This window comes from Somniosus microcephalus, chromosome 18 (genome assembly GCF_052327205.1).
Source record: "Somniosus microcephalus isolate GS21.2 chromosome 18, FLI_Smic_1.0, whole genome shotgun sequence".
NCBI classification, from domain to species: Eukaryota; Metazoa; Chordata; class Chondrichthyes; order Squaliformes; family Somniosidae; genus Somniosus; species Somniosus microcephalus.
Genome location: NC_141004.1, coordinates 22,861,863 through 22,887,005, shown reverse-complemented (window position 1 = coordinate 22,887,005; position 25,143 = coordinate 22,861,863). Strand labels below are relative to the sequence as shown.

Here is a 25,143-nt window from a genome sequence, read left to right as displayed (position 1 = left end):
CATTAGATTCCATATTCTAAATCTCTTTCACTTTTGCCATGGAGTTGACTCCTGGACTTTGAGAATAACTAATGTTCTGAGCTACTATGAATATTTTATTTGTGTAGCTGATTCTCAAACACACACCTTCCCAGCAAATATACCTAGGCCACGATTTTGCTAGCGCTCGGAGGAGGGTCCGCTGTCAAAATCAAAATGATTGACAGCGGGTTGGGAGCCTGCTCGGAACCCGCCTCCATGTAAGTTTCCAAAGTGTCGGGTCTGCGATTTCAGAATGGACCCGACACCAAGCAGTGGGGGAGGTATTTAAGATAATTAAATGCTTGTTAAACACTTGTTAACTACTATTTTGCCAGCCTATTTCTATTTTACCACTTTAACGAGGTTCACGTTTGGAGATCACATTGGGTAAGTAGGTCGGGTTCTCCGTCTCCCCATTGCTGTGAATAGGTGACAGCTGCAAAAGCATGAAAGCTACCATTTCACAGCTGTTCACTTTACAATGTCAGAAGTTTGAGCCTTCAGGACTTGGAAGACACTTTTGAGCTGTATGCAGTTTGGAAGTGTTTGGAGTAAACTCTCTCTCCACTGTCACCTCCTTGGAGCAAGCTCTCTCATCATTGACAGATCGCTTCTGTCATCTCAACTTCAGCTGCCATCTATTACAGCAACATTGGTGCCCTTGGGGGGAAAAAACCTCACCTTGGTCCTCAATCCCTTCACGATCAGCCCCACACCAACATCACCAACAACAACACCAACCTTCTCTGCAATCACCTGATGCTGCACAGGGCATCAGCACCTGATCACATTGCTGCCCGGGATGGCCTCACCATGGCCAGATTTACTTCACTTGACACTGTACACCCTGGCTGCCGCATGATGCACCCAGTTGACCCCACCCCACCCCTGCACCATAAAGCATCCCCACAATGCCCAAGCCATTCCTTTCACACTCCTCACCATTGGGGGTGGGGTGGGGAGAGAAGAATGTTATGTCTCAACATTCACTGGAACTCACTAAGACACTTCCAAAGGTGAGTACAGATATGTCCAATAAGGTAAAGTGTTGAAAATAAAGACTTCAATGTTTGACAGCACATTAACAGAAATTTTACATGAATATTGCATAAAACACCCAAGTGCCTACCCTTGTGTGTTGTTAGTTGGTATGATTGCACTAGGATGAGGGTGAGTGTGAGGGGTGGCTAGTGAGATGAGGAAGTGATGATGTAGATAGAGAGGGATGGGTGGAGGTGCAAGGTAAGTTGGTGAGAGTAAAGATGTGCAGGAATAGGGTAGGGAAGGCAGAGTTGTGGGGATGTGATGAGTGGCACAGCAGGATGAGGTTGAGTGTGGCTTTGCAGTAACGTTTCGTGATCTACTCTGATCATTGAAAGGTTTGCGCCACTGCAGCCTGGTCCTCCTGATGACATCCCTGCTTGTGTCCTCCTGTGCAATGTGCAACCAGGCTGCATTGATCTACTGGGAAGACCTCCTTCCTTCCAGAAAGGAAGAGAACCTCCCTGCGTGCTGTGGCTCCCTCCATAAGCACATGGAGGGAGTCATGGGAGAGCCTGGGTGCAGCGATGCACCTTTGTGCAGTGTTTGCAGCACCTCAATGCTGTAGAAAACTGACAGCAGAACTGTCCAAATCAATTTGGACATGGCCCATTTAAGGAAACTGGCTGATGACGCGTCATCAAATGACGTAACCAGACCTGCTTCCTGTTAATTGGCCGGGAACCTCGCAGGGCGGGCTTCACGAGCCTTATTAACGTAAAATCACTTGGAGATTGCGGGCTGCAGTAGGCAGCGGGCTTGGACCGCGACACCGACCCTGGCCGCCCCAGACCCACCTCGGTCAGCGAAATCGCGGCCCTAGTCTAACGGCGTTTAATTGGCCCATGCAACGTCCTTTTTACAGAACAGGATATGGATTCCTTCTGGTAACAATCGATTGTAACTGAAGTCTGTTGAAATACAAGCTGGTGACATTGTGCTTTATAAAACTTGGCTTGGACTCTTATTGTGGTCTTTGTAAAGTACCACATTTTATTTTTAATTGGCAAAGTAGCAGGCACTATTTTATCTCTGAAAACCTGGGAAGCAGTTATTGAAGGATAAGTGTCATTGCATATTTGCATTGTCATGGATTATGAACTCTAATGTTTGTAGATTGGTGCCTGGTCACTAATTACTAAACCCTCTTGAATTCGTGACTGCCATCAAAATGTATTGGGTCATCCATTCTAAAGCCTGGTAGGCTGTCCAGCAATGAATATCTGGATCTCATCTCTTTCTTTCTCTTCCCCTGCCCCCCCCCCCAAAAAAAAAAAGCTGTGGTTTTCTAGTCTAAACCATGTAGTGTAGGATGGAATGACCTTGGTACTGGCACACGTTGCACTGATCAATTTTTCAGACATTGATTCATTTTCAAAAAATAATTCACACTTTATTTGTAATTAATCCAACTCTTAAAATGGGTTTTGCTATGGTTCATAACTTTTTTTTCTTTCTTTCCTCCCCTCTCCCTGCTATTATTTTCAGTGGGCTATTTGATTTCAGTGATATTGGCACACAAAATATCCTCCCCGTTTCCTTTTTAGAATGACCACTGTAGACCTTAAAGGGTTGAATGCTTGGAGAGGAAACCATTTGTATAAATACGGTATCCTCTCTTTTTTAAAAAAAAAACACATTCCACTGAATGCCAAGAAATATTGTAAATGCTGTAAAAAGCCATGACTTCTCATTTCAACGTAAGAATCACATTTTCACAATGCGAGACCGCATCTTTTATCATTTTGTAAAACTTACATGCCCAGTATACCAATCCCAAAAGGAATGGGTTGGGCATAATGAAACCTGTAGAAATGCTTTTTCATTTGAATAAACATTTACAAAAGTGCTTTTTAAAAATACTTATTATTTAAAGCAAGTATCTCTGTAGTTGGCCTACATAAGCTGATTTTTTTTTTTAATGGCTATTCTTCAATGTCCTGGCCTCCTCAAACTGAGACAGTAAGAGTAGTACTCCTCAAATTGGCCATGATTTTCTGGTTCGTTTTTTTAAGTTCTGTTGCAACAATCCGATCATCTATGGAGACTACATGCATATAATTGAATCTTTTACAAGGCTGGGCATTTTAACTTGCTTTAGAACTGTTCATTATTGAGTTAAACTGCTGCCTAGGTAGGCCCATCTGAACAGATACTGTGTTTGTAACTGCCATGCACTTTGAAACATATATATAAGACCTGTAAATATGCCTTGACCAGAGAAACACGTTCACCAATTTAAGGGCCTTGGTTGTAGAAATGGTTTTGCAAATGCTTCACCATTCTTTCCATGTGCTTTAAGATGCTGCTGTTGTCTTCTGCAAAAGGCTTTCTCAGGTCTTGTATATGATTTAGAAGATAATTGGGCTTTAGCCATCTCACTAGTATTGCTCCCGCTGCACACAATAATTTGTTCATCATTGTAAACGTTTTGTAGCTGACTTGTGAAATGGTTAAAGTTGGATGAAGTTTCTTCTGTTTAATATGCTGTAAAATCATAAAAGTTCTTTCAATGTTATCTTTACAGTTGTTTCTTCCAAGAAAGGTTCATCCATATGATCTACCGAACCGTTTAGCTTTCAGTTTCCTCCCTTTTTTTAATCGTAAAGGAAATTTGCATTGACCAGCTGCTTTTACCAGAATACTGTCCTTTGTCCAATATGACCCTGCTCTCAAAATGTAATCCTAATTTGGGTTGGGGGGGCTGACCGCAGAACAAGAATGAAGGTTTGAAATTCCACAAGAGCTTTTGGGGACTTGTATTTTTGCACGTGCACCTATTAGAGAGACTGTGACTTCTTTTCATCTGGGGATGCCTGGAAACTTCCTGAATTTGGAGGGATTGGGGAAAATGTTCTGTGAATGTGAGGAGTTTTGTCACTGATCAGTTGTACTTGCTAATACACTACAGACTGGACTGGCATGCAAATGATTTACAGCCGTAGTTTATTTTGAAGCATGTAACAGACTGGCAATAAAACTGTGCAGGAGTCCATTTAGGGACTTGTATGATTTCGATTCTGCAGATGTATTGTGTAGTGAAATGATACACTGTACAATGTATCACCATGAAATGTGCACTTTAGGACATTGGTATCCAAATACCATTGGAAATTAGTCATTTTCCACCAGCACATTAAAAAGCAGTTGTGCCTTGAATTTAAAAACAAAATCAGCCACACCCAATTAGCTCTTTTTTACCTTGGTGGTTCTGCCCACTGCATGTTCCTTGGTTCTGAGATTTGGCCATTCTTCACCAGTCATCATATCCAAGTGGCTAATTGATTAAAAAGTGTGCAAGACTAAATGACTTGCTTATATTTTGTTGCTTAAAATTTTTATTCCATGTTGGACAAAAGTGCCTCCTCTTGACAACCCAGCTGAAATCAGGTGCAGAATTTAGGCACCAGCCTGCACCTTACCATGCATGCTGTGGTGTGACCTGTTGGGACACCAATATGCTGCAGCAAATAAAAACAGAAAATGCTGGAAATACTCAGCAGGTCAGGCAGCATCTGTGGGGAGAGAGAAACAGAGTTAACGTTTCAGGTCGATGACCTTTCGTCAGAACTGGAAAAAGTTGGTGATGGAACAGGTTTTTAAGCAAGTGTGAGGGCAGGGAAAGGAGTGATTGAGGCAAAAGGGATGATGGTGCTTCATCTCTCCTGCCTTCCATCCTATCACAGACCTTCCCTTTTGTTCTTTCCTCTCCTCCTCCCCCCCCCCCCCCCCTTTCCCTGCCCCTTACACTTGCTTAAAAACCTGCTCCATCTCCAACTTTTTCCAGTTCTGACGAAGGGTCATCGACCTGAAACGTCAACCCTGGTTCTCTCTTCACAGATGCTGCCTGACCTGAATATTTCCAGCATTTTCTGTTTATTTCAGATTTCCAGCATCCACAGTATTTTGTGCTTGTAATCTGCTGCAGCTGCCTGCAATTGTAGCCTTTTTTTTTTAAATTGAGGATCTGCTTCAAGTCTTAGGAGATGGGAATGTTTTAGCCAGCAGTATGATGACCTAAATCATTCCAAAAATGAGGCTGGTCATAGATCTATGCAGCTTTGTCACTCTTGAGTCATTCGGGCAGCCTCACCTATGGAAATCGCTTGGTCATGGCATCCCCCATTAATTAATTATACAGTGAAATGCCTACAATGAAACTAAATACATGTTCTATGTGGAGTATGGTGGGCATGAGGTAACTATGCCAAGAAGGGAAATTTTGTCCTGTGCTGGAGGGGTATCTCATTTCACTGGAGAAACTGAAGCTCGGGATGCTAGTAATTTGAAGAAATTCTAGCTCCCAAACATACTGCACATTATATTCCTTCACCATCTGATTGATTCCTCGCACAAATCCACTTTTCCATAATTTTATCTACTCAACAATAAACTTCAAAAGCCTTTAAATTGAGCTATGGGATAGCAGCTTATCAACACCTAATGCTTTTAATGAAATTCTTGCCTCTGCAGTTTTAACTGCAGAGTTAACCCATTTGACCAATACTTCTGTTATAATAGTGGCGGAAGTAATCTTGTGCGAAGACAATGGGGGGAATTATAACCCACCAGTTTAAAAATTGGGAAAACCGAACTCAACGTGGCCACTTTAATGGGGGCGGGTGCCGGGCAGGCAGTTAACCTGCTTGCCAGAGAGGGGGGCCTAATTTAAATATTTATAATGAGGTTGTGTGCCTCAAATTTTAACTACATTTTAAATTTAATGGCTTCGGGCCGGGTTTCCCAGGTCTCGGTCTCTGCTGAAGGGAGGTGAGAATGGCTGGATCCAACAGGTAAGTGCCTTTCCAGCACTGCTTATGGACCAGGAGGAGCAAGATTGCTATTCCCCCGGCACCAGCGCCACCCCCCCCCCCCCCCCCCCACAAAGCAAATCTGTTTCCCACTCCATGCAATTGGACCCCCACAGTCTATTCACGGGACACCCCCCCCCCCCCCCAGCCCAATCTCTCCAGCCCCCCCGACGGATCTCTCCACACCCCTGACGGATCTCTCTCTGGCCCTCCCATCTACCCAAGGCCCCCCGCCCCCGAGCCACGATCGATCTCTCCTTTCCTCCTCTCCGCTCTCCAGCTGCAGCCTAGTGCCGCAGGTCCTCCTGCCCAACAGTCAACCAACCTCTCAATCTGGCTGGCTGCCAGCTGGGAAAGCAAATCTAAAACTTTAGTTCGGCAGGACCTCTGGGGGAAACCCATATATCTGGGTTTCCAGCCGCTACACCTCCTCCCTGCCTCCCTGTAAATATCTGTGTTTGTATGTGAAATAAAGAGTAGCTTGCCTTTCAAAAGCTAGGCTTTATTAACCTTAAAAAACCAGCAGTACATGTTGAGCACCCAGTCTCAACCAAGCTGTAGAGAACTGAATTTAAGATGGCCACCACAGGTCACATGGAATCAACTAACCAATAAGTTTACAGCATATATCTCAAGGCAGGAAAACAGGCAACCAATTACAATGCTTCTTATAAAACAAGAATAATCACCACATTCACCCCTCCTTTTAAAATATACTTCAACCTAGGTAGCCTTTACAGTTTACAATTAGTTATTTATGACTAGAGCAATACATGTATAATGCCTTCAACAATTTTAAAATTTTACTATTAAATTATTAATTATTTTAAAAGTCCATTTTTAATCGGTCGACCGGATGTCTTGTTCGTGTCGACCTCCTTAACCTTGGTGGAGTTCCTTGCCCTCCCACACCAGGAGACACAGAAATATCTTCTGCAGGGAGGCTATCAATATCTCGATTATCAACGGTTTCCGGATTGGAAGTCCCATTAGAAGGTAGACTGGGAGGGTCATGAACATCCATCGGGGGCAGACTAAGAGAATTGTAAGTGTCTGCAATAGGATTAGAAATGTTCGTAGTATCTGTGACGACATCAACATTATCTGAATTATGGCTATTGTTAATGTCCGCCGGAGAGGGCTGGCCACCACAAGGAGCTAAGTCTTTAACTGAAACCGTACTTTCTTTCCCATCTTGGAATCGAATATGAGCATATTGGGAATTTGCCTCCAATAGCTCCACCGCCTCCAATAGCTCCACCTCCTCCACTAAAGGATCATACTTTGACAGTCTAACATGACGTCGGAGCAGCACAGGTCCCTGCATAGTAAGCCATGAAGGTACCGAATATCCCGTAGAGGATCTCCGCGGATAGTTGAAGAGCCTTTCATGGGGGGTCACGTTAGTAGCCGTTGAAAGCAATGATCTAATGGAATGCAGGGCATCAGGCAGTACCATTTCCCACTGTGTATTCTTAAGGTTCCGGGATGTCAAAGCCAACATAACTGCCTTCCAGATCACCCCATTGTATCGTTCGCACTGTCCATTACCCTGGGGATTATACGGGGTAGTTCTGCTAGTAGAAATTCCCCGACTCTGGAGGTATTCCTTCAACTGAGAAGACACATCCTGGCCTCCCATGATTAAAATCGTGCTCCACCCTTGATTTGCCACACACCGTGATGTCATCTAAATATGAGAAGGTGGCAGAGAGAGTTATCACTTATAAAAGCATCCATTGCCCGTTGAAAACAGGCGCCACCGTTAGTAACACCGAATGGTACTCGGCAAAACTAGTACAGCTTTCCGCCAGCTTCAAAGGCCGTATATGGTTTGTCCCTCTTAGCGATAGGAATCTGATAAGCACTCTTTAGGTCAATAGTGCTAAAAACCTTATATTGAGATAGTTTATTGATAAGCTCATCAATCTTAGGCAGGGGGTACGCATCTAATTGAGTATACCTATTAATAGTTTGAGAGTAGTCTATCACCATTCGCTTCTTATGTCTCTCATTAGTGGTGACAACTACCTGTACCCGCCAGGGCGAAAAACTAGGTTCAATGATTCCTTCCGATAAAAGACGTTGAACTTCAGAATTAATAAATTCTTTATCCTGACTGCTATACCTTCTTGACTTGGTAGCAATTGACTTACAGTCCGGCATCAAATTGGAAAAAAGTGATAATGGAGAAATGAATAAAGAAGTTAATCCACAAATAGACAAAGGTGGCTTAGTTCCTCCAAAAGAAAGACTGAGGGACTCATGTAATTGAAGCACATCATGACCAATCAAAATGTCCGCACAGAGATTAGGCAGAACGGATAGGCGTATATCAGTATACGTATTACCTAGGAGAATTAATTTCACAAGGCAACAACCAGCTACTTGTGAGGTGAGAGTCGTCTGAGCCATACACACCTGATAGGAAGCAGGCGAAATTTTCAAACGCTTCTCACAAACTGAAGACTTATAAAGCTCTCAGTACTGCCCGTATCTATAAGGGCCTTCACTTCTAACCCATTAACTTGGGCCATAACTATAGCTTTGTTTAGGCCATGGGAAAAGGCGGCAGAAACTGATGCAATAAACGCCCTATCTAAAGGCTGAATGGTCGCAGAGGAGGCAACTGATTTGCAAACACGTGCATAATGACCTCCCTTGCCGCATTTACTACACACAGCTTCCCGGGCAGGGCACTTCAGACGGGGGTGCCGGGAGTTCCCGCAAAAATAACACTTCTGAATCCTAGAGGCAACAGCTGCCGAAGTAGAAACTGTTTCGGAATCTGGTAAACCACTCCTATTAAATCCACGTGACTCCCTTTCATCCGGAACTGCCGAAACCACAGTCGCAGGCCGATCAAAAAGAGCATAAGAATCCAAGCTTTTCTGAGCCAAATCCAATGTAGAGGCTTGCTCAAAAGCACTCTTAAGATCCAAGGTCTTATTTTCTAATATCCGCTGACGAATTGATCTAGACAGTAATCCATTAATAAATGCATCCCGTACCGACTCTTCCTTATGTTCTTCTGCAGACACGGCCTTATAATTACAGTTAGCACCAAGGCGCCGGAGTGCTTGTAAATAAGCATCCAAGGATTCTCCCGCCTGCTGCCTACGGGCAGATAAAAGGTGACGTGCAAATACCTCATTTTTGGGTTTAACAATTTTTTCCAACATAGCAATAGCCAATTCATAAGTTTCACAGTCCAAAATATACTTATACACATCCGGAGCAATGTAGTTGATTAGTATATCCAACTTATTCAGAGATTACTGATCCAACACGCCCAAAAAGTTTTTAAATGTACGATACCAATGTTTCCATTGATCATCCACCCCTGCAGAATTAGGGTCAGCATTAAATCGTTCCGGTCGAAGATATCGTTCCATTATAGCAAAAGGTTAATAAATTGAAATAAAGAGTAGCTTGCCTTTCAAAAGCTAGGCTTTATTAACCTTAAAAAACCAGCAGTACATGTTAAGTACCCAGTCTCAACCAAGCTGTAGAGAACTGAATTTAAGATGGCCACCACAGGTCACATGGAATCAACTAACCAATAAGTTTACAGCATATATCTCAAGGCAGGAAAACAGGCAACCAATTACAATGCTTCTTATAAAACAAGAATAATCACCACAGTATGCTGCTAACTTCCAAGGCCCCGTGCTGAAACAATTGAACAAGTGTGCCCGAGGGGATGTTACCTTTTTGTCACCCGATGTCACTCTGCTTATTCATCAAAGTACGGAGTTCACGTTTTTTTTAAATCTCTGCATCCTCTATGGGAAGGTGATCAAATATCATCAAAGCCATTTTTGACTCGCTGCTCAGACTGGAATTTCAATCCTAAAAAAGTCCATTTTCAACTATTTATGTACTTTGGCATAATTTTGTTCCATTTCCTAGCAACAAATTAAAATATTTAACATGGTCAATGCTGAAAGGTTCGGTAACATATGGGAGAACTAACAACAAAATTAAGATGAATTGCTGTCTGTGCCCCTTGTAAAATCATTAACCACATTCAGACCTGATGAGGAAAACCTTCTCCAGAAATCCAAGGTTCCAAATTAATATTTTTGAACTAAAAGTGTATGTATATGTTGTATATATTTTATCGCACACACACACACAACCCAGACTATTTGACCAGATGATGATGATATCCATCAACTTTAGTACTTTGCGATTTACTAATTGGAGGAGCTGCCTTGTATTGATGCTAACATGTGTCAGGAGCAATTGGAACTGATGCTGCAGCTTTTCCCATGGAAATTACCAATTTTATTCTGAGGAATAACCTGGACTGAAAAAGGTTAATAACTCAAATGGTAAACACATAATTTGTGGAACTGAAATGACTTTACAGCAATCCCGTGGCATGTGCTAACAGTCAACATTTCATTCCCAGTTTCCGGCACTACTAAACATGAGCCTTTTACATTATAGCATTTATGAAGTCATGTGACGAGCATTCCACCCTTTTTTTTTGTTTGAACAGGTAAAAAACAAGGAGCCCCAGAAAATCGCAACAAAGGTAACCCTCATAACCATAGAAGAGCACACTAACTGGAAACATTCTTACTTCCTTTTTTTGTTTTAACCATTATCCTTGTTCTTCAAATTCGCTAACACAGTGGGACCTTCACCTTCTGTTTACGGGGGTACAACGATTATTGAAAAACCATGATCAGTTGCAACACTGTTTAATACTACTGGCCTAGTAAAGCTGTTCTGGTTAAGAACTCTTTTTAGGTGTAACCTCTTCAATATTATGCCCAAGGTGTCCTTTTATAGATCTGTCAGCATTTATTTAGGCAATGTGTTGACACTGCCAGTTTATCCATATGGTGAGATAGTTCCAGTGGCCTGGGTGAAAACTGATGACCTCTGCACGTATTGGTGATTTGTTTGAAGTGTTGGCCATAACAGTCTCTTCCAGCCTCTTCCAGCTACAAGAGATTTGAAGTGGACATCTTAAATACTACACTACTTTTTCGGTGCTTTCACTGCTCATCCTTTGCCACCTGCTGTCATTGGCCATTCGCTGTTGTTGGGAAGGGCAGAAAAGCACGAAATTGCAATAGGTATCTCCCAAACACCTATGAGATTTGCATTGAAAAGCCTGACTAATAGACTTCCATCCATTAAGGTCCTACTCTCAAGATGAGAATTTGCTCACTTGTTTAAGCCCCATTCGATGAGCTAGCTATAATCATTCATTTTGGCGTTACTAGTAAACTCGTATCTTTCACCCTTGTCCCCTCTCGAATAAGATGAGACCATGCACATCAAACAATCATGCTAGTGGAAACCTGTAATATAAGCATGGTGTAAATGAGATGTTTAATCAGTTTCTTTTTTTAAAAAAACAGTAATCGTTGAACCCCTACTTTTTCCTTCATAGTCTCAACATTCACGTTGTGGTTTCACTGTTCCTTCCAGGCTGTGTGGAGGACCTCATACTTCACCCTCTCTCTGCAGTTCAGCTTTCCTTCCTTCAGCCTCTCTGACATAGTCTTTGTCGTTTTTTTCCCCTCTTTCTTTGTTGCTCTTAGCTCTCCTCTTTAGGAAATGTAATCACTAAATAGGATAATGACATTCCAAACCTTTTAAAGGACATTTGTATCCTTGTGGAGCTTGTTGTTGACTTTCAGTTTTGGCATTGATGTCCTTGTGCTTTGCTACAGATTGTCATCATTGTGTTAATAGTAAGAGAGACAAGTTATTGAGTATCAAAGCACAACCTTAATGTATTTTTGTATGCAAGCCTTTGACAATTCAACAAGCAAACGTCTGAAGGATGATGCGTTCAGATCTGTGGGTATGAATATAAATTATGAAACATCTGGTCTGATTCACCAGAACCCCCCCCCCCCACTCAAATTGCTTGATTGACTTGATTTTGGAAATACCATCATAAACTTAAGTTATGGAATGCTGGGCAATTTCCACAACTTCATAGTAGACATTCAAAATTTTTTGTCATGCACTTTATTACTCAAAATATAACGAGTGGAATTCAAATTTCTGATTAAAACTTCTCTCTTTATATGATCCTCCAGAAAATAAATCTCTCTTCAACTACCAGGCATTCACCACCGGGGGAATGAGACACACACACACTGAAGAGTTGACAAATCAAATCTTTAGAAATTAAGTGGGTTTTTTCCTCCCATATCCCTGCAGCAGCTACAGCCTGTGATGTAACTTCAAAACTTCAGCAGCTTTTTGCCACTGTTTAGAGTAGGCTGCTACATGCGTTCTTTTGCAATATGAATTCTGACTTGAATGCAAAAATTGTTTAATTCCCCTCCTTGGAATCTTCTATCTGTATACCATTCCCATGTCTATTACTGCAGCTGTTTAATCAGCTGGTGACCTGTGCATAAGAACAGACTGGGTATTCTTCTTAATTCAGTACTGGTTTACAGTTGTAGCAGTTGAGCATTTAGACAGACCATGGAAAAGCTGGCCCCTCTATCTGCATGCTGGAGCACACGTCATAAGCTCTGTTAAATATCTAGTTGTCAGCTTGGCTCAGTTGGTAGCATGCTCAAAGTCCTGGGTTCTAGTCCAGGACTTGAGGAAATAGTATAGGCCGGCACTTCAGTGCAGTCCTGAGGGAGTGCTGCACTGTTGGAGTTGCCGTTTTTCAGATGCGTCGTTGAATCAAGACCCTGCCTGCTTGTTCACTCGATGCAAAAGGCCCATGGCACTATTTGAAGAGCAAGGAGTTCGCTGCCCTGGCCAACATTCCTCCCTCAACCATTGCCAACCAAAATAGTTTAGCAGGTCGTTTATGTATTTTTTTTTTGCTGTTTGTATGTCCTTGTGTATAAACCCGTGTTTGCCTGCACAAGTAACTACACTTTTTAAAAGTACTTCATTAGGTCTGAAGTATCATTGATGCCCTCCCTTATCCCTTTTATCTGGGATGATTAATGTTGAAAGGGGCACTGGGATGTCTCGTTGGCATCCATCTTCATCTAACTGAGGAAATTAATTTTCCATGATAACACTCCCAGGATGCCGTTGCGATTGTCTTGTTCTGTGTTGAGATATGGTTTGGGTTCAGTAGATGCCTGACTATGAATTGATTGACTGCTCCTAAGAGGGAATCCCCTCTCTGTATGGAAACTAGGGCACAATGAGTCCATGTAGACCAAATTCACGTTTTTTTTTTAAGGAAGCAAAGTTGTCTAACAGAAATCAGAGTTCCAGAAACGGTTGAGAATCTAGACCATATAAAAGTACAATGAGTGCAGCTTTACAAAGGATAGGTGCTCTTAAATTAGGTGAAGTGCATGGGCTGTGAAATTCCTTGGGGGTCCACTCTGCTTGCGCAAATGCAGTAGAATGGAACCCTCGCTTGCCGTAGTTCCAGGCTGGAGACCCTGTTCCCACATTTGAGGAAAGTGCCATTTGTGTGGCTGGAGCAGGCTACTGGCACCTGCAAGTGCACAAGTGGCACCCCCCCCCCCCCCACCCCCAACCCCCCAAACCACTATTGCATGGTTGGGAGAGTGGTCACAGCTGCGATGCCCAGTGGAGTCGAAGATAAATAATTAATGCTTTGGAATCTTTTGGCTCCAAAAGAAGCCATTCTGCCTCCAAACAAGGTAATCCATCCTTTTGTATAGAAAAGGTTTACGGCCTTTCAGAAGGCCTCCAAAAGATTCATGACAACTCTTTACCTTGACATAGGAGACACGGGCGGAGGAATTACTGTCGGCCTCTCTCTCGCTGGAATTTAAAAGTCTAGCAGAAATGAGTGCTGCCCCAAATTCCAGAACCCACCCAACTGAAAATTGGTCTTTCGAGTCCCAGGAATTGAGGCCATGGTCTAGGCAGCATACAGCCAGAATTCTTGTAATGTGGGCTAAAACCAGTGAGGTTTTAACTGACATCTTAGTTTTTTTTTTCTATGTGTTCAAGATTCCTGAGGATTGGAAGTGTTCAATATAAGCTGCCAGAAGTAAAGACCTGAAAGTATTTAACATTTAGGGGAAACCTTTTAAGCAATTTTGAAGAGATCTAGTGAGTAGACACTTGGAAAAATGTAACTGGTAACACAATAGTTGGCATAGGTTCAGGAAAGGGAGGTGGTGCTGTTATTCATCCAGTTGTTGGACCATGGTTTTGGTAGTTAATGTGACAATGAATCTATGGCTGGGATAGCTAAATGTGTACTCTTGGTTCTATTTCACTATCAATATTAAAGTAGTACATTTATACAATTTATTTTCTCTAAGGACTGCAGCCTTTGCATTATTTAGTCTTGTTCAATTTTTTGTCATTGGTTTTTGTTTGAGCTTCTTTGCAGTTTTCCCCCTGCGATTCAGCCTTGTGTGCACATAGGAATTGCTTTTTTCAAACTGAAGGTGGAAGGAACATCACTGGTAATAGCTGCTGCTTAAGGGGGTTCTGATTACCAATGGAATTTCCCTCCTGTGTCTTGGGTGCATGTCTTATTTCCTAATGTTGAATGCCAGAAGACGGTGGGTGGGGGTGGGGAAGAGAGAAATCTCCCATAATATATGGTCAGTCATAGTACTTGGTTATAGGCAACTGTTTCCTCCTCCTTTTCATAATGAAGTAACGGGCATTGTACATTGTACTTTTTTTATTTATTGTGTGCTACATGCTTCATTTACAGACACGAGCTATCCATGGTTTGTCTGTTTTTGCTGTCTTAAGAATGAGATATTGTAAATGTAACATCATTTGTGTCTGTGGCAAACTTGATACTGAATTTCACTATCTACACCTTTTAATCTTTTTTTTTGCGGTTTAACCAACAAAGTGATGCTTTGAACAGTGAAATTACTATTAGAAAATGCTTATAGTCTCAGTAAACGACTTTCCTTAATTGCTGATGTGCTGGGATCCAGCTAAAAGCTATAAAGATATTGACATGTAACGTTTACAGTCAAAGTCAAATATAATGACACCTTTTGCCTCAGTGATGTCGTTTTTGATCACTTATGACCTGCAGATCATATATTATTGACTAGCACAAAGGACAAATAGATGAAATTACAATGCATTAGAGTCTCCTTTTATAAATTGTTGCCATTGTGTAACCCAATCAAGGCAATATAGTATTCAAATTATTTATATCCCCATTTCAACAGTATACATATTTGAACCTTTTTTGCTTGATTCATTTCGTTATATTAAATACAGCTTGGACAGCTGTGCAAAAGTGACAAAATATTACCATTAAATGGAACAGTTTATATGAGTGACATTTTCTATAATGACTGCTTAAATTTACCTCTTCCAAACAACTTTAAAATTGAACCTTTAGAAACAATGAGGGCCAAATTGGGCAAAATGATAGATTGTCTCAGCTACTCTGCAGGAACTCTGTGCAGTATCCCATGTATGTTAAATAAGACAATTTATTTCCTCTGTTGTAGAGATTGAAATATTATCTATAGCTTCATAAATTGTCACTTTGCTGGAAGACCTTTACATTTGATCAATGCTCCCACATAGCTAATGTTATAGAAGTGTTACCTATGATGGTAAATGCCCACTCCTAATATTCTATACGCGCACACACACTCAAATTTCCCCACTATTGTCTTTGCCTAAACAATTGTATAATAGTTTAGACTATTTATGGAGTGTTTGCAAATCTGTTTCAATCTGTTGGACCCAGCTAAAGCTCAGGATGGTGTTGCTCTGGAGATTCAGCCATTGAAGAGTGAAGAGGGTGGTGACCTAGAAGAGAAAGAGAAGAAAAAATCAAACATACCAAAGAAAGAAAAATCTGTCCTACAGGGAAAGCTCACCAAATTGGCAGTGCAGATTGGAAAAGCAGGTACTGTAAACGGAAATTGCTTCTAGCAAAGCAAGAGCTCTATATTTAAAAAATATATACAGGTATATTGTCTGATTTTTCTTTTTCCTTCTATATACTACATTTCTTACCTATCTGTCTCCTCCAGCCCCACTTAACAAACTTTAGGACAGGCAAGATCCATAACTATAGAAGCTGTATGTTAAAGTTGGAGGTTACCAGATGTTATCCTGATTAGTGAAAATAGAAGTGAGATGTAAACTAGCAAATTGTAGGCAAGTCCAACTAACATCTAGAGTGGGGTAAATACTGTCCATGTTCATCTGTAGAGCAATCAGCATAATTTTAGAAATAATTGGTTCCCTGGTCATGAACCTACTCCTGTAATGTTAGTGGAAAAGAGAGATCTATGGGATGGAATTTACTTGGGTTTTCAAAGTGTTTGACAAAGTTCAGCCTACGAGGCTTTTAAAGACGATTAAGGCTCATGAAGCTTGCTAAGTTAGCTAGTTGGAACAAACTGGCTTGAGCATAGAAAGCACAAGCTGGTGAATGGAAAAGACTTTCTTCAGAATGGTGACTAATAGAGATCTTCCAAGCATTCAGCTTGAGGGCCACTTCTGTTCATATTTTTATCCTGTTTGGAAAGTATAATCATATTCTAAAACTTTCTGCTCAAGGCAATGTTGTAAGGAAGGTTGACAATTAGAAAAATCTAGACAAGTTAGGGATTTGAAGGATAAAGTAATAGTGATTGATGTAGATATTGTGCTTTTTGCAGTACAGTTGGGTTTTTTGGAAGCAGAGATGATGGATGAAATATCTGTAGAATTAAATAGCCAAGAGTTGAATAAGAAAGTTCGCTTTAAGGTTAGATTAACATCTGGAATTTTGTTTGGTTAATTTTACATGGTCTAGTAGAAATGTCAGCACCTTTTAACTTTGAAGGCTTTTCCTGTGGTTGGTTGTTATCTAAAGACTTCTTGGGTAGAGTCTGTAACCGGACAGGCTGCTGTGGACGGTGTAATCTTGAGTCTTTTCTCATTTCAATACTCTTGTCTCCCATCAGTGAAGAGGGTGGGGCAGTCTCGCTCACAGTCTTCCGATTTCTGTTGGTGCTATTCCATTCCATGATTGTCTGATTGGGGCCTGCTTTTGGGAAGTCAGGTTTTTATTTCTCCCTATTTTAAGTGCAATACCAGACCTTTGCAAAGGATTGAGTTCAGCATATGTGGTTAGCAGATTCTCATCGGGCAGATCAACTCCAGTTTAAACATTTATGTTGCAAGGAGAATAGCGACAAATTTGGTGGCGAGTTAATACTGTCTTGTCTGGTAAATACGTCCCAGTGATGTCCAGATGTGAGGAGGTGTTACAAATTAAGGGGGGGGGGGGGAAGGAGAAAGGAAGCTCTACAAGCTGTGCATTGATGCTGCTCACTGTGATGAAGCAGGAATATAATCCTATCGGCCAGACAGTTTTTATGAAGTGAGATTTGCCAGATTTGGTATTGACTCTGATTCATATTGTAAAGCAATAAATTACCTTGCAACACCATAAATTTGTGCACCCATGTGACAAACCCACACACGATTAAGTCCTGTATGACTGAGCAGTAAATTCTTCTCAGCAGTGCAGAGAATATATTCAGAAGTATTCTTTCGCTTGCACAACACACACGACTAGTTAAGTGCATTCTCATGAGAAGAATCTTTAGCCCTCAATTAATTAGTGCTTTCCCTTCTGTCGTCTTCTCCCCTCCCAAAACTAATGCAAAATAAGTGGAACTGCAAGTGTTGCTACATTTTTCTTTGGAAAAAGCGATCAAGCTTTTTCATTATGTTCTTTAATAAAGAATGTTTAAAATACACTGTAAACAAAATCATAAAATATGCAGCAATTAATGCTTAATGTTATGGGACTGACTAGAAGGATAGAAGTCCTAATACATCCTATAGTCATTAATAACTTCAGTATATTTCATTTATTCAATATAGTCAATAAATGAGCCTTTTCCTGTGTGTTGGTTAGAGGTGAATAGTAGATTATCCAGTGTAACATCTGATGGCAGCTTTACATATCAGTTCTGTTGGTCGAGAAATCTTGTACATTGAGTGAAACTCAGGATTATCATATACAGTGTGAAAAACAATGTAACTATCTGTTTCTAAATGGATATTCAGGTTAGCTATATGTTCTGCAAATTACTTTGGCTGCTTTATAAAAAAAAATTAAAAATTCTTTGCTAAAAATGAAAGTTAAAGCTGAATCTAGTTTGTTTTTCCCCTTTGCTTTCCAGGTCTGCTTATGTCGGCAGTCACAGTCATCATCCTTGTGTTGTTTTTTGTTATTGACACTTTTGGGGTTAAAGGCAGGCCATGGCTGGCAGATTGTACCCCAATCTACATCCAATACTTTGTGAAGTTTTTCATCATTGGAGTCACTGTGCTTGTGGTGGCAGTACCAGAGGGTCTTCCACTTGCTGTAACGATCTCTCTGGCGTATTCTGTAAAGGTGAGATCTGTTTACATTGAGAAATTAGATAAAGGGCCAAGGCCCATAGCTCAAGGTTGAAAAAGGTAGGAGAGAACATGAGGGAAATTGAGAAGTAGTAGGTTTGTGATGCATTTTATCTAATAAACTTGTCCTGAATAGAAATAAGTTCAGCATTTTGTGGAAAATTGCTGCAGCTATGTTGAGGCTATATTTGTGTTCCAGATTTGATTACATGGCAAGCTCATCTAAATTGAAAGCAATTATAAATTGTACATTGTTCTTATGAAGTACAAAGTGCACTGTAAACTACAAAAGAGGTACTTGACCCTCAATCAAAATCCATAAAAATAATTCCTCATTTACTGCTGTTACGCCTTTGGTTGTCACAGGTGTATTTTTTGTGCATTGTGTGCTAGTGACCATAAAATTGATATGACCGATTGTAATTCTGTTAGCTGGGGTGATGACCTGACTTGGTCTTTTAAAATTATTTTCCCTGTGCCCTTTCTGCCGACTACTCCCACCTCCAGCCCCATAGAATTTAGTGAGTTTTTCAATGTAGACAATGATGACCTTGCCTTTTATCTGTAATTGCCATTCTCTGATGATTACAGGTTTTGTGGGGAGTTCACTTGCTATACTATTCATGTTGAAAACTTTGACTTCTCTTCATAGCATAGCTTGGATCCATAGCCTACAAGGCTACGGACCAAGTGCTGGAAAATGGGATTAGAATAGACGGCTTGATGGCCGGCACGGACACGATGGGCCGAAGGGCCTCTTTCTGTGCTGTATGACTCTGACTCATGTCTTTGGTTTAAACGTCCAGGACAGGCCAAATTTACACCAAGTGAAAAATTGTTGGGTAATTTATTTTTGATAGATTCTAAAAAGTCAGTCCGCTTTAATGTTTCTGCCCTATGAAGAGTCTGCAAAAGGAGCCTCTTCAAAATGTTCCACCTCACTATTGTGTGCAGTAAGATCACCATCATAAAGCATCAAGCCAACATTCCCTTGTTCAAATCTATTATTCAACAGCAGTGACGTTCATTAGATCTCTCTCTACCTTGCTAACACAATAATAGCCAGATGTATTCCAGTGTAATTTTTCAATTGTATCTGATTACATTACAGTAATAGTTATGACTGCAATAGGGTTTTTTGTCCAAACATATATAATATGAAAAGGGGGAAAACATTTTTTTGTCCTGAATTATACAGTTAAGGCAGCTTGGCAGAGTTGTCTTGCATTTGCAAGTTCAAAACTCCAATTGCGCTGTGGTTGGGCATTCTCAGAAGTTGTTGGATTACAAGTTTAAAAAGGCCTTTAAATTGGCATGTTATCAAAAAGATGTGAAGGAGAGTTTATTCGATATAGCCAAGCTCCTTGTGATAGTGACCTTGAAGCATTTAAAATCGTAGTAAGGAGATGGCATGTTTGGAGCTGTTTGAAAAATCTCATGACTGGCTAGACTTGGAGATGGTGGTTCGAATCCCAGCCATGGATGATGTTTTGAAATTCCCCAGACAATATCTTGATATTGGCTGATTTTTGTTTAGCACAGCGTGAAATGGGGAAGAGGAGCCTAGCCAAAGAAGCCAAGGATACAGTTCAATTTCCTCTGCCAGCTGGTTACAGATCAGCATTGGCAATCTTTTCAGTCAGCACTCTTGCTTTCTCGGCTAAATTCTTTGGCGTGTGTCTAAGAGACAGCTGAAGAATGGAAGTGGCCACAATTTGATGGATTCGCATGATGCAGTCCATTTTCTAGCCTGCTGAATTAATTCTTGGTTTCATAAAGCTTTTGTAAGCATTTTTAATTTCTTGGGTATTCATTTCAAACCTTTGCTTTATCTGTGGTACAGTCATTGTAGAAAGCTGCTCCCCTGCGGTGATGTAACTAACCTGAGTGGTAAAATGTGTTTCCCACCTCTCAGAACATCTGCATCACTGTTCCAAGGAATGTATCCATTGATATTGAGAGCTTTCACATTTGCCATCTAAAATTTGGGAGCAAGTTAAAATAAAGATCGGATTAGAATACTCTTAACTGTTGACAATATAAGTCGAATACCATTTGTTGCATGAGTTTACAAGATTCACCTACCCATAACAACCATGACCATGCTGGAGGTTTGGCAAACTGCTGCTTTTCTCAAATTTATAATAAAATAAGTTGGTTGGTATAGGGTTAATCACAATCCGAATGGCTAAAAACATTACCCAGTTTGCCAAAGTAGGTGGTGATGCTTCCAGAGCTAGCACAAAGGTGTACTTTTTTCTCTGCTCCTGATGATTCAAAGGCATTTTTTTTGCACTAGAGAGAATTTGCATTTATATAGCACCATTCACTACCTCAGGACATCCCAAAGATTTTTACAGCCAATTAAGTAGTTTTGAAGTTGTAATATAATGCATAAAAATAGCCAGTGATTTTAATTAAGCAGTATAAATAATGTGGGAATTTAGTGTTTTAAAAAAAAAAAAGTAGAAATGGATCATCGGAATTTTAATTAAGCATTTTTGAATTGAGAAGTTAAGTTTTCAGCATTGCAAAGTAATACAGGGTATGTGAAAGAAGGTTTTAACCTCTGTAAGGGTACATTTGACTTAACTGCATCATCTGAGTAATGGAAAGCATGTTGGAGGGAAACTCCCAAGTGGCAGTGAACTCATTTAGCTATTGTGTAATCCTTTTTTAAATCTTTGTTTTGACAGAAAATGATGAAGGACAATAATTTGGTCAGACATTTGGATGCCTGTGAAACTATGGGCAACGCCACAGCTATTTGCTCAGACAAAACGGGTACTCTCACTATGAACAGGATGACCGTAGTCCAATCATATATTGGAGAAACTCACTACAGGCAGATACCTGGCCCTGATGCACTTTTACCAAAAGTTATGGAGCGGATTGTCAATGGAATTGCTGTTAACTCGGCTTACACTACCAAAATACTGGTGAGCGAGTATTTGGGGGAAATTCTTTGAAATGCTGACATTTTCCAGCTTTTAGGAAAGCTGAAGTGTTTTAGTTTAATATCCTAGTGGTCATGACCTTTTAAACTTGCTGGTTTGAATGGGGATTAGCATTCAAGTAGTGTTGAGCATTTCCTAAAGTTGAATCACTGTTCCTTGAGTAGAAAGGTCCTTTTATGGAAATATTCACATCTGGTCCACTGTCTGACTTGCATACATTGTAAACAGAACTGTCCGATGACCAAGGGAAGGCCAATCAGTCTAGTTTCTAACTTTTCCAAGTCTTTGTGAATGCTTTAAAATATGTTGGAAATGTTCCTCCTGAATCCTGAATATACACCACACTGAAATTGTATATATTGGTTAAGGTGTTTACATATGTGGAAAGGAGGGAAAATGATTAATGGCTTTCCACAGTGTACATCATTGATAAATGAAGATATTGCATGGCTGTATTCCTATAAAGTTTTATCATTCTGGATAGCTTGATGTGTACAGGAAACTTTTTTTTTAATCCGGCACGGACAGGACCGACGTGGTGCCTGTTCATCAAAAATTCTGGATAACCGAAAGCTATAGTAAAAGATACGGAGCTGAGAGCTCCGTATAAAGCAACAAACCCTGTTGCTTAGCAACAGCTTCAGAACAATAGCCACAAGTTGCAAGCGTCTCTGTAGCTTAGCAACAGCTGCAGCCACACCCTTGCACAGCAACAAATGGAGGAAGGCAAGTAATAAAAGTTACCTGAACCTACTCCTGAATTTTGCCGGTTAACCGAGATTTCCGGTTATTTAGGTGCCGGTAAATCGAAAGTTTCCTGTATTATGGGGAATATTTACAGGAAATGTTAGTTGTGTTTATTACTGTTGACCTTTTTATTTGTTCCCTCATTCCCCAGCCCCCTGAGAAAGAAGGAGGCCTGCCTCGTCATGTAGGGAACAAGACTGAATGTGCTTTGCTTGGCTTTGTGCTGGATTTGAAGCAGGATTATCAGGCTGTACGCAATGAAATTCCAGAAGAGAAACTTTATAAGGTGTACACCTTCAACTCTGCACGCAAGTCCATGAGCACGGTACTAAAGAATGCTGATGGAAGTTTCCGCATGTACAGCAAGGGTGCCTCCGAGATCATTCTACGCAAGTGAGCGAGTTTTCTTTATTTAGTCATGTGTGATGATGGCTATGTAGATTTTGTCAGTGGGAATGAGAATGAAATCTCCACCAATAAGATGCGTCCTTCATTGGGCTATAAAAGGGTCAAGTTGCTGCCCTCAAAAGCTCTGAAGTAGGGGAAAAAATAAGGGAAATCCGGTTTTAATTGATACTGGGTCAGAGTTAGATTAGAAATTGCATGGCGTAAGCAGAAGACTTGGGGATTGGTTTCTGAAGATGTATGGTTATATACTCCTGACGTAGGCACATTTAAAGTAAAAATTATAAGAGTGCATAGTTTTTCTATTTCCTTTCATTCCTGCTTGTCCCTCTGTCATCAAAAGTGTTGGTGGGCAACTTATTCCTAGGTATTTACTAATGCTACTCTGAACCAGATGCCAGGAAGTGTTGAAAAACAGTCTGGGACAACTCTTTCCACTCCTGGTCTGCATTTCCCCAGAACAGCACTGCTGAAAGCAAACTTGCTGACCATTGGAATGGTCCAGTTTAGCATTCCTGCAATGTGCTGTGCCACCTCATTTCACCATATTTATTTATGGTCGAGGCTGATGGTGATTGACCGCGATATGGGTTTCACGGCTTAAAAATTGTTACGGCTCTTTATTTTGCCGAAACAGCAAGAGTATGTGAAGGAACTTCTAATGTGGAGTTGAGGTTGAAGATCCGCCATGATCTTATTGAATGGCGGAACAGACTTGGAGGGCTGTGTGGCCTACTCCTGCTCCTCATTCTTCTGTTCTTATCAAGTACTTCATTCTATTAGGTGCTGAGAGCAAGGGAAGGATGAGAAGCAAGAGGGAAGAAAATGATGACAAGATGACACTTAGCCCAAAAACTACAGCTGTACCTGGAGACTTGTTGTCAAATAGGTTTTATCCTGGTGACTCCAATGAGAATCTAAGCGGGGAAAGAAATGGGTTGGGCAGTGTTCCCTCATTGTAAAGAGGCAGTGCATTTTTGTGATCAAAGGCAGGGTCGCGTCTTAACAAATTAAACCGTCCAATCTGTTCAGTAAATTCAATTTTCATGCTTTCGTATTAATTTTTTGCCTTAATTTTTTGCCTATTTTTGTTTATATTTCTTGCTCCTTAAACATGTCACTTGTCTCAATCTCTGGAGGATCTGTAAACTGTTAACAAAGTTGTTCAATATAGTCATTCCTGTGAGCAATCCATTTTCAAGCCAAGATTCAAATTTCAATGCTCTGGTCTTTTCAGGGCTACATGTTCTTTTATATATGTGTATATATATTTAACTGATGTCTTCAGCCAGTTAATGAACTCGACTTATCAAAATGTTACACTGAAGTGCATGTTTATTCATGTGCAAAAGCTATATTTCAAAGCCATGAAAAGCAAACTTAGACCTGTGGTGGTGCAGCATATTTATGCTAACACTCTGTGGCAGAGTGCTGTGATGGAATTTCTTGCTGGTCACATTCCACTCCTGATTAACTCCTTGTTGTAGTCCGAACATCTAGTGGAATTGTAGAGATGAGGCATATTTCCTCCTTGCCCTTCACTTAGGCAGTAGGGGGTTGAGGGAGAAAGTACTCTGCCAAACACAAAGGGAGGAAATGCAGTTACTCTAAAACTAAAACCAGCTAAGTAATACTGTCCTCTATAGTTGGATGATGAATGCAGATTAACTACTTAACAGTAAAAATGTTGTCTTAAATTCAATTTTTTTCCCCCCCTTTTGATTCAATTTAAAATGAATGCACTGTGAAGGAATATATGGGAGAGTCTCTTGTGTAAATTGTGGACAAAATGGCTGTTCAGACACCCTTTGACTGTTGATTTAAGGTGGGACTCTGTAGTTTATGTAACTGTCTGGAGATATGTTGGGATAGCTGATTTGCTGTGGTTAAATCACAGCCAAAGTGGTGGTGTCTATAGGCACTTCCTGAGTTTTCCAATGGCAGACATCTGCTGCTATTGAGCGGTGCTAATCTTTTGGCTGGTTTTCACCACTAGTGTGTTCACTAAGTTGCATTTAGTGGTAGTGGCCCAATTTTATCTCTAGGTAGTCTATATTTGTATTTGGGCAATCTGGTGAGGTACTATTTTTTTTGAGGTAGCTGAGAAGGTCGATGGCACACAACTCTTCTGCTCAGACAAATAAGGCTTCAGTCAACATGCAAATGTAATGATTTCTGTCACCCCAAGTGCTCAGAATCTTATAGTGGCCAGGCTTCAGACTGCCTCTGGGATTTTCTCCTTGTCTAATAAATAAATCTTTTCTGAATGATGGCTGCAGCTATGTTTGTGGATTTTCATACTGTCCTGTTTGAGATCTAATCAGTTAAATGTTAACCCAGTAGCTGCTGAAACACTCTCTCTCTCTCTCTCTCTCTCTCTCTCTCTCTCCGCCCCCCCCCCCCGGCCCAATTCCAGTTGGTCGTGGTGAATACTGATTATTTTCACGGGATTCTCAATGGTGGAATCGGAAACACAATGCTGACTGGTATTTGATTATGGTGATCACGTCGAGAGGTACCCTTCCCTAACTGGCTGGTAGAGGGGTTTACTTGATCTCAAAACTTCCCACATTTTACATTTCAGTGCTAACCCTTCAAAAGGTGATTACAGCCTGAGTACTGCCTTCTGAAACCACTTAGGAAATTAGCATTTTGTGACTACCAAGGCACCAGTTGCATTCAAGGTTATATGGGATATGGTTCCATGGGTGCTGTTACTTTTCATGGCTTTGATTTTGGTGGGGTGGGGGAGGGTGTGCATATCTTAGCCAACCCTGTCCTTGCTCGATATCCATGTGATGGCAAACGAGCAGAATATTATGGCT

General features: G+C 40.9%; 1 protein-coding gene across 6 annotated transcripts in view; it reads left to right on the top strand.

Annotated features, from left to right (window-relative positions):
* The window catches only part of LOC147105123 (plasma membrane calcium-transporting ATPase 1-like), a 268,080-nt gene that overhangs the window by 172,674 nt on the left and 70,263 nt on the right, over positions 1 to 25,143 (top strand). For 4 of the 6 annotated variants that reach the window (XM_086011218.1, XM_086011217.1, XM_086011223.1 and 1 more), the window contains 5 exons: positions 10,381 to 10,416; positions 15,550 to 15,711; positions 17,990 to 18,204; positions 20,906 to 21,148; positions 22,065 to 22,306. In XM_086011218.1, coding sequence (XP_085867344.1) covers positions 10,381 to 10,416; positions 15,550 to 15,711; positions 17,990 to 18,204; positions 20,906 to 21,148; positions 22,065 to 22,306 — 898 coding nt within the window. The remainder of the gene's footprint in view (positions 1 to 10,380; positions 10,417 to 15,549; positions 15,712 to 17,989; positions 18,205 to 20,905; positions 21,149 to 22,064; positions 22,307 to 25,143) is intronic. The other 2 variants (XM_086011221.1, XM_086011219.1) reach the window with 1 other exon arrangement.